The 14310-nt window shown below is 34.9% G+C and overlaps 1 protein-coding gene across 1 annotated transcript in view; it reads right to left on the reverse strand.

The window, feature by feature from the left end:
• The window catches only part of keap1a (kelch-like ECH-associated protein 1a), a 19858-nt gene continuing 5548 nt past the window's right edge, over window positions 1-14310 (reverse strand). The window contains exons 2-7 of the mRNA XM_051130897.1: window positions 13289-13881; window positions 11549-11905; window positions 8938-9614; window positions 5203-5408; window positions 2539-2715; window positions 1-2425 (exon numbers count right to left, since the gene is read on the reverse strand). Of these exons, the coding sequence (XP_050986854.1) occupies window positions 2250-2425; window positions 2539-2715; window positions 5203-5408; window positions 8938-9614; window positions 11549-11905; window positions 13289-13498 (1803 nt within the window). The 5' untranslated portion in view covers window positions 13499-13881 and the 3' untranslated portion in view covers window positions 1-2249. The remainder of the gene's footprint in view (window positions 2426-2538; window positions 2716-5202; window positions 5409-8937; window positions 9615-11548; window positions 11906-13288; window positions 13882-14310) is intronic.

A 14310-nucleotide genomic window follows, 5' to 3' on the forward strand; every position in this document is an offset into this window, starting at 1 on the left:
AGAAAATAGCACACAAACTGTTTTCCCATCCAAAACATTCTTTTTTTTTTAAAAAAAAGGGACAAATTAAGTATTTTTCTAAATTAATCTGTGAAAGATTTATTCAAACTAAAGATTTTTAAAGTTAAAGATTAAATTAACACAGTTTATAATTTCAATAAATTAACTTATTGTAAACTTATTGTATATTCACATCACTTCATTCAGTACAAAAGGCCTGTTCCAATACCCACACTTGCTGTCTTGTTCACTACAAAGTGAACAAGACTGCCCCATTTCTGAATAATGCCAAAACTCAGTGCTATTCATTATGTTTTTAAATTGAGAAATTTCAAAAACAACTTAACATGAATTATTACATACATTTTATATTACATAGATACTGATGAACAGACAGACGCTTATTATAAAGTGCAACGTATTGAAAATTAAAATGTGTATGTAAAGATCTGTAAAACTACATGCATTTTTTAAAATTGGGTAATCAAAAGTTTTACAAATACTTGGGGTCTTCACACCCACTTGGGCAAAATATAGGAAATACATCATGTAAGTAGACAAGTAGTCAAGTGCAAAGACCACAAGTGTTAGTATTGAGACGTGCCCTTATGTGCTCCCATTGCATTTGCAAGTAGAAGTCCGCCACCTAGTGGTAAAAAGTAATCATGGCAACACCTTTTATGAAGTCTGTTGTGTATAGGCTATACATTAAGATACTATTGATATCTGTGATATTTTTAGAATTATTTGTAATATAATATTTACCTATTTTTACTGTTAAACCATATGAGGAATATTAAGTATTATAACAATTATAATTATACTCTTTAATTATTTCAAAAACATTCTACTGATTATGAGGTGTATTATAAGATGTTACATATTAATTTCAGAACACTTAAAATAGCTTATTTAATGCATTATATACACTACCAGTCAAAAGTTTTTGAACAGTAAGATTTTTAATGTTTTTTTAAAAGACGTCTCTTCTGGTCAACAAGCTTGCATTTATTTCCAAAGTACAGCAATAAAGTTTTGAAATATTTTTATTTGAATTATTTTTAAAATTTTAAAATGTAATTAATTTAATTTAAAATTAAAGCTAAATTTCCAGCATCATTACTCCAGTCTTCAGTGTCACATGATCCTTTAAAAATCATTCTAATATGCTGATTTGCTGCTCAAGAGACATTTTTATTATTATCAATATCTAAAACAGTATGTACGTTTTTCAGGATTCTTCGACAGAAAGATCCAAAGATCAGCATTTGTCTGAAATAAAAAGCTTTTGTAACATTATACACTATACCATTCAAAAGCTTTTTTGGGGGGTAAAGAAATGATAGAAATTAATACTTTTATTTAGCAAGGATGCTATAAATTTAGCAAAAGTGATGATAAAGACATTTATAATGTTACATAAGATTTCTATTTCAGATAAATGCTGTTCTTCTGAACTCTCTATTCATCAAAGAAACGTGAAAAAAAAATCTACTCAGCTGTTTTTAACATAATAATAATACATGTTTTTTAGGAGCAGCAAATCAGAATATTAGGATGTTTTCTGAAGGATCATGTGACTGGAGTAATGATTCTAAAAAAAAAAAATCAGCTTTAAAATCACAGGAATAAATTACATTTTAAAATATATTCACATAGAAGACAGTTATTTTAAATAGAAAAAATATTTTAAAATGTTACTGTTTTTGCTGTACTTTGGATCAAATAAATGCAGGCTTGGTGAACAGAAAAGACGTCTTTAAAAAAAAAAAACATTAAAAATCTTACTGTTCAAAAACTTTTGACTGGTAGTGTCCTAGCTTAGAACAAAATGTTACTGCAAACACTCCTGACAAACAGCAGGGATCCTAAAGTCAGAAACAAAACCCAAACTTTTATAAGATTTCAGTGTTTTATCAGGTGTGCACATTAAACAGTGCATTTACAGACATGAAAAGTATTATAGAATGAGCTTACAAAATTACATATTCAGCAGTTCGACAAAACGATTGTGTGTGTCTCAGTCAAAGGATCTTGTGATCGGAGATTCATTAGTCCAGTGATTCGCAACATTTCTCTCTTTAAATCACACACACTGTAGTGAAGGAAGATCAATCAAAAAAACTTCAAAATTAACCTAAATTGCATGTCCTCATTGGCATCACATGCATTAAGAGGTTTGAAGGAAATGCAGCATGTGCTGTCTTCAAAATGGCACATGTTCAAAGTTCACAGGTCAAACTTCTACATTACATCTCCTCCTCTTCTTCATCCTCCTCTGGCAGGATTCCAGGACAGGGTTCCATGGTTACAGCGACACCCATTCCGCTGCGCCCAACAGGCATATCTGTTACATACGTCCATACGTTACCGCCTGGACAGTAGCACTCCACGCTGGACAAGAAACCCCCTTGATTGAATCCACCTGAAATTAAATAATATTTACATTTATGCATCTAGCAGACGCTTTCATCCAAATAACTTACATTGCCTTCAAGGTATATATCTGATCAGTTCATGCACTCTGATTCAGCTCACCTAACACATAAATCTTGCATTGGTAGACCGTGACTCCATGTGCACTGCGGCATTGGTTCATAGAGGCCATTGGTTCCCACACGTCTCGAGTGACGTTGTATCTCTCTGTAGTTTTGAGCTGTGTTTGACCATCATAGCCACCAACTGCATAGAGGTAGTTATCCATACACACCACCCCTACAAACAAAACAAAACCCAGACAGCTCAGTACATATCAACAAGTATTTAATTAATACAAAAAATCAGAAATATTTTACATTCTGGTATTTAGCTTGTTGTTGTTGTTGTAGATTATTGCTGCTGCTGCAAAGCAAGTACAGGAACTTGCTATTGCCAATACATACGCCGATACGATGCGGTATTTAAAGCTTACTGCTGCTGCACAAATAGCATATATAATAACCCGTAGTAGATCTATACAGGTGGAGCTGGGGAAGTGGAGGATTTCAGAGGAATTCTGAAAGCTTACTGCGAACTGCTCTAGTGAAATCAGCCATTTAAATGTAAAGCAACAAGCTCATTGGCTGCAACATGAACCAATTAGCTTGTGCCAAGTAGTTTAACGCTGTAAATATAATCAGTTTGCGTTAAGGACCCATCAGCCTGTGGCATCTAGTTTCATGACAGAACTTGGCATTTCTTTTGAATTTTGAAAAAATCTGTTTTCAACATTGGTAATAACAACAACAATTTGAGTCCCATTTGAGTCATAATTGACCAACAAATCAGCATAACATTAAAAAAAATCTTATTTATTCCAAAGTTTTGACTGGTAGTGTATGTATGCACAACTTTTATGATGCTTATTTTTGAGCTGGACAACTCCTGGCACCCATCCATGTTCACTGTGTGGAAGAAAGCAGCGTGAACATTATTTAAATTAAATTTACGTAGTAGAAAATCCAAGAAAGATTTACGTTATTTAAAAAATCCAGTTTTGTACATGGCACTACCTGTTGGTTACTGGCACTACCTGTTGCTATTTTTACCGCAGCATAATTAGAAATAAGCAACTTGGATATAAAATACTGATACGATGCCACATTGTGCAGCTTTTCAGTTGTAATTTTCATTCAGAAGGGCAACAAGAGAAGCGATGTAAGTCTTTTTTCTCAGCGATAAGAAGAAGAGAAAATAATGGGAAGATGCAGGTGGATGAATAAAATTTCCTAAAGACCCATGTCTTTGTTCTCTCCACTTTAGTCCTGATGGCTTTAAGGCTGAAGAGCTTACTGAAAGAGCTTACAAACGGCAGAGACAAGAAATGCTAGATGCCATTCTGGCAGGATGTAAACATGCTGACACTTGTCATGACGCCGCAGACACTGAAGGAGTTTCTCAGTGCGGATTTCACTTGATATCCGGGGGCATTTAGACTCCTTGTGGGAAAACTGATGGTACGGCATTTGGTTTAAGCATACACTTATATTCATCGCCACATGTAATCTCTTTGAGTAGCTTTGTTCATCATATCAGTATTTTATTTTCTGAATTGTGTTGTGGCAAAAATAGCAACAGGTAGCACATGTACACTGTAAAAAACAGAACAAAAAAAAACAAAACAATTCGTCGAGTTAAAATAATTTGTTACCCTGCTGCCTTAAAATTTTAATTTCAGTCAACTAAGTTTAGTCAACTTGAAATGTTAAGTTGTACTAAGTCACAACTTAGATAACTGAGTTGACTAAACTAAAAATGTGCTTGGTTAAATTTAAAGCTGGGGTTGTTACCCAGCTGCCTTAAAATTAAAATTGCCTTAAAACACTTAGTACAACTTAACATTTTAAGTTGACTAAACCTTTTTGAGTTGACTGAACTTAACATTTTAAAGGCAGCCAGGTAACAAATTATTGTAAGTTGACTCAACAAATTATTTTTTTTTTTTCACAATTTAGCTCACCGACTGGAAGCATTTAAGAAATCAAAATAATGGTGCCCCCCATAGTCCAAAATATATATGATGTACATTTTTTTAAATAACGTAATTAAAATTTAAAGGCACAACGCACAACTTCCGAATCCTGCACATTATGTTAACTGCACAGATAATTCTTCAACTCTTTTGATATGAATTACTGAGTGACTATGCCAGTGTTTGCAATTACAGATTGTTGTGTTAGCTGCAGGGTCAAGCAGCTCTGAGAAATGGCATTCCTAGACGTGCAGTCACCTTCATGGGCATTTTTAAACATGGTTTTGTTAATCTTTTTTATTTATTAACTCATGAATGGAAAGATAATGTATTTTTTGTTTAGAATTTCATTTATGTTTGAGTCAGGTTTATCATTACATTTATTTATTAGGCAGACACTTTTGTTTAAAACAGTGACCTACAAATGAGAAATACAAAAGGTGATTCATCTTTTGAAGTTAATACCACGAGAAGTGCTAACAATACAAAGTTTCAATCATTGTCTGGAATTGTACGATATTACGTTTCAACTTTAATGGTGTTTTATGTTGTTACAGGTTGTAACAACACGCTGTAAAATGCCACATGATTAGATATGATGTGGTCTTTTGTTCTCTTATGTTTTATATTGTTCCCTTTAGTCACTTTAATATAATCACACAATTCATGCAGTACATCATATGCGGTTAACATGTCAAGTAAAGGAAAACAGTTCCAATTCATTAGTTTGATAAATGGTGCAGAATATTTACCAAGACCGCTCCGAACTGTGTTCATAGGTGCCACATGCTGCCAGGTGTTCGTGTCTGGTTGATAGCGCTCAACCGTGTTCCATCGATTGTCCCCGTCGAAACCCCCAACCACATACAGACTTCCCCCACACGTGGCGACGCCGGCCCCCAGCCGTGCCACTGACATAGGGGCCACAAACGTCCAGCGGTTTGTTTCTGGGTCATACCTATGAAAACAACAAGCAGGAAATCCTTACAAACCAGTTGAGATATTGTCGTCAAGGAATACGATTTCCTAAAAACAGCAATGAGGAAGTCAATACAAAACTGTCTTTCTAAATGTCTCGGGCTCATCACTTCATGAATTTGTTTTCCTTTGTTCCTAACAATAATATCCAGTGCCAAATACCACTCATAACTGCAAGCAATTCCCATGAGTAGATAAACGGCCAACAGAATGTCACAATTTAAAAAAACAGCCTTCAGCAAGAAGAGGTTGCATTTAACCTGCCAACAATGCAATATATCTATTTAAAAGCTTGTGAAGACAGCTACTGTTACTGACCTGAGAGTTTGTGTCTCCCAGCACAACAGAGGCACATAGTGAGTCTTGAATTTCACACATCTTTGAAATTGTAGATGATCTATCGACGTTCATTGTTTGAATTTGCGTCTAGCTCTAATTCCTAAATAGAATACACGCTCTTTCTCTCCCTGCATTCCTGGACAGATTAACTTTCCGATTTGAGCCGCTCACTCAGTCATAAATTATCCTCAATAGGATTCACATGGCTCTGTTATGAATCTGAACTTGTGCTCGTCTACTTTTCAAAAACTCCACAAGTCCACAGTAAAAATAAGAAATGAACGACAAAGTTAATGAGGTTTATGGCACTTACATATTATGTTTGTGGCATAAATTTATCTTGTTTTTAGGATGTCTATACACTGCCCTCCAAAAGTTTGGAAACACCCCTGGCAAAGTATGGTTTTGGACGATATCAGCATAAATCCTTATCATTTCTTGGTGCAAATACATTAAAGTTGACATTATCATTGAAGACCATCATGATTATGTAATCATTTTGATTACATAATAATGGCAATAAATACATGTCAATGTCCGACACACCCCTTTGCCAGGGGTGATGCCTGGTTACTGGTTTAAACTTGGCCCAGGTTTTTAAAAGATTTTTGGGTCAGCACACCTTAATAGCTTCAACCACTGATCGCCAATTAAGTTTAGAATACAATGAATTTAGGCCCGTATTATGCAGAGCTATAATAGCTGCAAATGGTAGATATTTTGATTAATTGAAAATGTAAGTTTTTTCTATGTATAAACTGTTGTAATAAAATATGTTTATGTAATAAAATATGTTTTCATAGTTTGTGTTGTCCCTTATCAGTGCAAAATTATCACAAATTAAAAAGGATTCATGTACAATATTGTCCAAAACCCCACTTTTCTAGAGCGTTTCCAAACTTTTGGAGGGCAGTGTATATACACACACACTACACTGTAAAAAAATAAAAAATTGTTCCAAAAAATTGTTTCAACTTAAAATAATTTGTTGCCCAGTTGACTTAAAATTTTTAGTTAGTCAACTTGAAATTTTAAGTTACCTAATGTTAATTAAGTGACAAAAATTTTAAAGCAGCAGGGTAACAAATTATTTTAAGTTGAAAAAACTGCTTTTGTTACAGTGTACCTTTTAAAGGTTTGGGGTCAGTAAGCTTTTTTTTATTTTAAAGAAATTAATACTTTTATTAAGCAAGGATGCATTAAATTGATCAGAAAGTATATACTGTTTCAAAAAAAATCTGAAATATTTGTTGGACAGCAATAGCAGAATATTAGAATAATTTCTTAAGGATCATGTGACACTAAAAATAACTATTTTAAACAGTATCAATATTTTACAATATTACGTTTTTTTCTTTTAAACATTTTTGACTGATAGTCTCCATGCATACACTGGCGTTCAAACATTTGGGATCAGTGAGATTTTGAATTTTTTTTAAAGAAGATTCTTATGCTCATCAAAGCTGTATTTATTTGAAAAATCCAGAAATAACAGTAATATTTTAAAATATTATTTCAATGTAAAATAAATGTTTTCTATGTGAATATAGTTTAAAATATGATTTATACCTGTGATGCAAAGCTGAATTTTCAGCATCATTACTCCAGTCTTCACTGTCACATGGTCCTTCACATGGTCCATTTATTATCAATGTTGAAAACAGTTGTGCTGCTTAATATTTTTTGGAACCTGTGATACTTTTTTCAGGATTCCTTAATAATTAAAAAGTACAGCAAGAACAGCATTTATTTAAAATAGAGATTTTTTGTAACAATATAAACTACCATTTGAAAGTATGTGGTCGGCAAATTCTTTCTTTTTTTAAAAGAAATGAATACTTTTATTTACCGAGGATGTGTTAAATTCATAAACAGTGATAGCAAAGACTTCTATTGTAAGGAATCACAGGTTCCAAAAAAATATTAAGCAGCATAACTGTTTCCAACATTGATAATACAAGTAATAAATCAGCATATTAGAAAGATTTCTGAAGAATCGTGTGACACTGAAGACTGGAATAATAGCTGATGAAAATTCGGCTTTGCATCACAAGAATAAATTATATTTTAAAATATATTAAAATAGAAAACCATTATTTTAAACTCTAATAATATTTCACAATTTTACTGTTTCTTTTTTCATAAGAGAATTAAAATTAGAATTAAAAACCATACTGATCCCAAACTTTTGAATGGCAGTGTATGTATTTTTCTTTGTTTGAAGTTGTTGTTCAAGGTCTTAATTGTTTTCCATCTTGTTGGAATGTTTTTAGATGTTTTCCATCTAATTTTGCATTCTGTGCACTACTTTTGAAGAAATGAAAATGTCCGCATTAAGTCATTAAGACATTTCATCCCACGACTAATTAAAGATAATAAAAGCTCATTTGTGCATTTATCATTATTAGCAAGACTATTAATGTAGTTAGTTCACAATAGTTTGCTTCCTTAGGTAAATGTTATGATGTTCCAATAACCTTTTCAAGGTAAATATAGCAACCAACTTAGTTCTCACAACACAATAGAGTCCTTCCTTTCAGTTGTCACATTTAGATGCACTGTCATGCTGTACTTGACAAACAACATTCAGCTGTCTTTTTGGATTACTGATAAAACCCATCAAGTTCATGCAAGGTCTTCCTTTTACCTGATCTGTCACCGTGCTTACTGTCTAATAAATATAAAATATTCATATCATTACACTAATTGTGGAGAAATGTGTTTCTCCTGAAAGGCCTGACTCTGTGCTGTGGAATGTACGTTATGAAACAGATTTGCCTGGAGCTTGTTAGTCAAGAATGACTGCTCTGAAAAGAACTGAGCAAAATGATCTTTACACCCTGATGGAAGGCGCTTGTTTTAAATCAAAACACTCTCTGTAACCGGTGAGGGACGTATTGCAAGTGTAGCGTGTAACATAACCTTTCTGCTAATACTTCATTTTTATCTCGTACAAAACGTCCTGTGTGAAAGTTCCTCTGTCGGACAGGTGTGCGACGCAGACTTCCCTGTGTACTGAGTTTTAATCTGTCACTCTGCACTGTGCTAATGTTTTGATTCCGCTAGAGTACGCATAATAGAAAGGAAATATAATAGAAAGGGGAAAAACCCTACAGCGTAAAAGAAACAACACAAAACCTTTTCGAGTTTTCTTCCTGTCTCGGCCTCACCTCTCAACGCTGTTGTGATGTGTAGAGGCATGTGAACCCCCTACGGCATAAATGCTGCCGTCAATGACCCCGACACCCACTCGGTTTCTGGGCGTGTTGAGCGGAGCCAGCTGGGTCCACTGGTTCGTCATGGGGTTGTAGCAGGACAAAGATCCAGACTCCGTGTTGTTCTGCAGAGACAGATTCCGTCCCCCAACCGTATAAAGCAGCCCGAACAACACGCACGCCCCAAGCCCGCTACAAGGAGATCCCATGTCAGCCAGCTTTATCCAGACATTCTTCCGTGGGTCGAAGGCTTCCAGAGAGTCCAGAGAGTGTTGCTTGTACCCTCCCGCTATGTAGATGAGCTGCGTTCCACGATGAGGAGCGGGCGGCAGGGGTTTTCGAAGAGCCATGTCCTGGAAGATCTTGGACAAGAAGTCCTTGCAGGAGTTGGCCTTGCTGAGGATGGGGCAGGATTGCAGTTGCCTTTTGAGGAATGTGGGTGGCAGGGCGTAGATGTGGACCGCGTTGAGGAGGGCATGGAAGTACTGCGCTCGGCTCTCCGCATCCCAGCGAACCCAGTCGATGCAGGCCTTGTAGACCTCGGACTCGCAGAGCACCTTTATACTGTCCTGGCTGATCAGCTCCAGCAGCTGGCAATGGGACAAACTGAAGAACTCTTCCTCTTTGGTTACCTGTGACAAGTATACATGTATATATGAATGATGTGTTTGCATGAATACAAAATGTCAAACCAAAAAAGCATTTCATCATAAAAGTGTTGCACATTAATTATTGATCAGCTAGTTTTTGTGGGCAAAATGCAGTCATTTTAATAGGAATCCACAGGATTGGGAATTTTGAGAGAAGTTGAAAGATTTCCCAGGACAGATTTCACAACAGGTTCAAGTTGGTCATGCAGATTCACAATTTTGAAAGTGACTTCTGTGTGAACACGCTTTATACATTGCTAAACTATTGGTGATGGACATTTTTGTCCGCAAAATTTCACTTAAATTATTCTATTGTGACCACACAAAATGAAAAAATCATTAGAACTAAAAAATCTCATTCCTCTTCCTTTTTTAATTAAAAATTGTGATTTTTGGACACATTTTTTACTGTTTTGACATCATTGTCACCTGGGTTCTTTACATTTTTTAGCCACCAAAGTCTATTTTACTGGCAAGAAGTGGATGGTATAAAAAATGATGATAAACAATACAGAAACTCTTGCAGGAAGGAAAATTATTAATGAACAAGAACGTTAATTTCAGTCTTTTAGCATTTTTAGCAATGGACTCTTTTCACAATTTAGGGTTTCTGAGCAGCACAAGTCATCATAGTTGGTTAAGCATCTATAGTGGTGAATAAAAATAAATAAAATAATAAATATATAACAAATTCTTTGTTTTTTCTGCATTTTTGTGTATTTGAACCCTTTAGAACAGTAACTGTATGATTTTAAGATCTATCTTTTCACACTGCCGACAACTAAAGGAATCATATGCAACTATTACAGAAGGTTCAAACGCTCACTGATGCTCCAGAAAAAAAAAACGATGAATTAAGAACCGGGGGGGGGGGAGAACTTTTGAACAGAATTAAAATGTGTATATTTTTCTTATTTTGCCTGAATATCATATTTTCTCATTTATTACTGCCCTTCAGAAGCTAGAATAACATACTTGTTTCCCAGAAGACAAAATGAGGTACATTTACTCTGATCTTCAAATTCTAAAAGTTTTCACCCCCAGCTCTTAATGCATTGTGTTTCCTTCTGGCACATCAGTGAGTGTTTGAATCTTCTGTTATAGTTGTATGAGTCCCTCAGTTGTCCTCAGTGTGAAAAGATGGAAATCATACAGTCATTGCTGGAAAGGGTTGAAATACACAAAAAAGTATCTTATTCATGTCAGTACTAAATAAAAATAACATGCATTTTGTATGACCTCTCTTATTTTGGTAAAAGAATTAACATTTTCCAGATTCTGCAAGGTGTATGTAAACTTTCAATCCCAACTGTATATATGCCATTTCCTCCAATACCAAAATCATTTTTTAAAAAAGTGAAAAAACAAAACAAAAAAACATTCAATGCTAGATCTACGATGTTAATAGCTCAGGAAATACAGTCTGTAAAAGGGTTCATTGCTTCAGTTGCATTTGTACATGATTGAGTCATGTGTACCACATTTACTTTGGTCATTTTTGAGCTTGATAGTATGAATCACCATCCACTTTCTTTGTACGGAAAAGAGCAGCTTGCACATTCTACCTAACATATCTTTTTTTAGTAGAAGAAGGAAGGAAGAAAATAATGCAGGCTGACATGAGGGTGAGCAAATGATGATAAAATTATAGTTTTTGGGTGAAGTATTTCTGTAATGCCTGATTTATTTGACAGCTGGATAATTTATACGAATCAATATCCATCTGCAAGACAGACCTGAGTTCCATTGACAAATCAATTAGCTATACAGAGCTGTTCTCTACAGCCTTCATTCATTCAAAGACTAACTGTTACAGGTCAATGGCTCAGTACAGTTACTTAAGAGAGCACAGCAGGTGGCAACTATCGATCGCTGCTAACTGACACTTCGGTTAACGGAGTCCACGGGGCACACACCTCATTGAAGTGAGTGTTGATATACTCCCTTGTGCGAAGGTGCAGCTCGGTGCAGCCGATCTCCTCTGCAAATCTCGAGATGCCTATGACATTTGACGGCTCCAGGTTCTTTGTGAGGAAATCACAGCACGCTTTGGCCACTTCTTCCATCTGATAGCGCATCGCAGTCAAGAGGACGTGGAGAACGCACTTCTCGCCCACTGTTATACGGGAGGTGTAGGCGAAGTCGATGAGGCGGCTGATGACCTGAGGACACACGTCTCGTAGGGTGACCTCCGAGGCATGGCATTCCTTGAAGTTACTGGTGAACATGGCTCTGAAGTAAGGACTGCAGGCAGCCAGCACCAGTTTATGCACCTGGGGAATGTAGACACTTGGAGTAAAAAAAAAAGCAGGCAGGACACACCTGAAACTAAACCATGAAAGCTGCATGTGTTGTGTTCTCGTAATTACAATTAAATGTCTTAACATGTACTAACATAATTCTGCACTTGTAATGAGGACCATTTATCTTTGTGCACTGTAATTTGCAGTGCCAAGGACATACCATATTAAAAATAACTATAACATGCTGGACCTGTTTCTTAAGGAGTTGGAATATATTATTAGTAAGTGGCGCAATCTCTGTAGTTCACTATATAAGTACTACAGAAAAAAAAAGGGATGCGGTAATGTAAAAATCTAACTGATACATTCCACTAATTTTAGATTTTTTTTTTTGTATTGTCAAGGCCAATACCCAAAAATGGTTAATATTAAAATATTATACTATTTTTTGTCAAAATAAATTAAAAGTAAAACACTTAAAAATGAAATCAATGCTACAAGTGAGCTTTGGCCCTTTTATAACAATAATTTATTGCTTTTGTGTAGTATTTTTGTATTTTGCATATACTACTGTTCTGGGGTTAAGGGTCAGTAAGATTGTTGAGTACTTTCAGCAAAGATGCATTATATTTATCAAAATTAAAGACATTTACATTATAACAAAATATTTCTATTTTAAATAAATGCTGTTTTTTTTTAACTTGAAGTTGAGGTCAAAAGTTTTCATACACCTTGCAGAATCTGCAAAATGTTATTTTACCAAAATAAGAAGGATCATACAAAATGCATGTTATTTTTTTTTTTTAGTATTGACTTGAATAAGATATTTCACATAAAAGACATTTACATATATTCCACAAGAGAAAATAATAGCTGAATTTATAAAAATGACCCTGGTCAAAATTTTACATACACTTGATTCTTAATACTGTGTTGTTACCTGAATGATCTACAGCTTTTTTTTTTTTTTTTTAAAAAAAAAAAACAAAATAAAAAACAACAACTTTTGAACAGAATAAAGATGTGTATATTTTTTATTATTTTACCTAAATATCATATTTTTTCTTTTTTTGGGGAGGGTCATTTTTATAAATTCAGCTAGTATTTTCTCTTGTGGACTATATGTCATCTTTTATGTGAAATATCTTATTCAGGTCAGTACTAAATAAAAAAAAAACAAAAAAACAAAGTATCCCTCCCAAAAAACCCCAAATACCTAAAAATACTGTCTTCTAACATAGTTCTCTATTATGCTGTTGTACCTTCAGCCTTAATTCTATTAAAGCAAAAAGAAAAATGTGGCAAGAACTGACCTGTGTTGAAATGAGAGGTTTAAAATAGCACTTTAGGTAAAATAAAACAGCTTTTATATGGCACTTTTCACTTTTAAGAGCTGTATTCCATATCTCTTACCTTGAAATCCACTATCTTGTCTTTGTAAGACACGTGTAGAACCAGGTCACAGAGCAAATCATGATGGCGGAGCTCGTCCATGATCTGCATGGCTCTACAGGGATGACTTTCAACCGTGTAATCCAAATAACCATGACCCCTCATGGAGGGCACCACGATGGCAGAGAAATCCTCATCTTTGATGGGCCTCTTCTTTCTTGGACATATCATTCTCTGAGACCTATAATGTCACTGATATTAGTAGGAATTGGATGGCGACTGCAGTGTAACAATGTCTATATCCATCCACGTGTCATGAAGAAATAAAGGCACAACTGATGATCGCTTAGGGATAGAGAACCATGTTTCTTCTGCCTGGTTAGAAGTCCACCATACCAAGTTTCTGTATCAAGCCAAGTTGGCATTGTTAAAATATTACAGTTGTTTCCTTTAAATCAGACAAAGGCTGCTTTTTGTGTTGTGTGGATGAGGTAAAAAGTCATTTTATACTGTACAGGTGAAGAAAATTATTTTAAGCGCCAAGCATTAAAAATGCAATATTCTTTTCTTCCAAATGGTTATTGTCCTCTGAGATGGTTCACGCTCTTTTCACCCTGTGAAAAACAGAGATAAAACATTGAGAAATGTTTTGTTTATCCTCTCCCATGCTTTCATTGTTTATCAAATGCATAATTGAATATAGCCAAGATGATCAAGGAAGATATCTTAGATATCAAACTAAACAAACACTACATGGAACAGGGGATACACAATGGCAGGATTACGCAAATTCTACAGAGGCAATTTCTATTATAACAAAGTGTATAAGAAACTGTCTTTCATGACAGTCTATGTTGACAGTTGCACAGACTTGGTTGAATCATGTTTCACTTCCCTATTCCTTGACGGATGTCAAGTAGACATCAAAAAAACAGCCAAGCCACACCCTTATTCACAGGCTAAACATGTGATTTCCTGCATAATACAGGCAATACTTGTGGCACAACTGGAATAGTGTGTATCAAAAGACCTTTGTGCACACT

This window comes from Labeo rohita, chromosome 2 (genome assembly GCF_022985175.1).
Source record: "Labeo rohita strain BAU-BD-2019 chromosome 2, IGBB_LRoh.1.0, whole genome shotgun sequence".
NCBI lineage: Eukaryota > Metazoa > Chordata > Actinopteri > Cypriniformes > Cyprinidae > Labeo > Labeo rohita.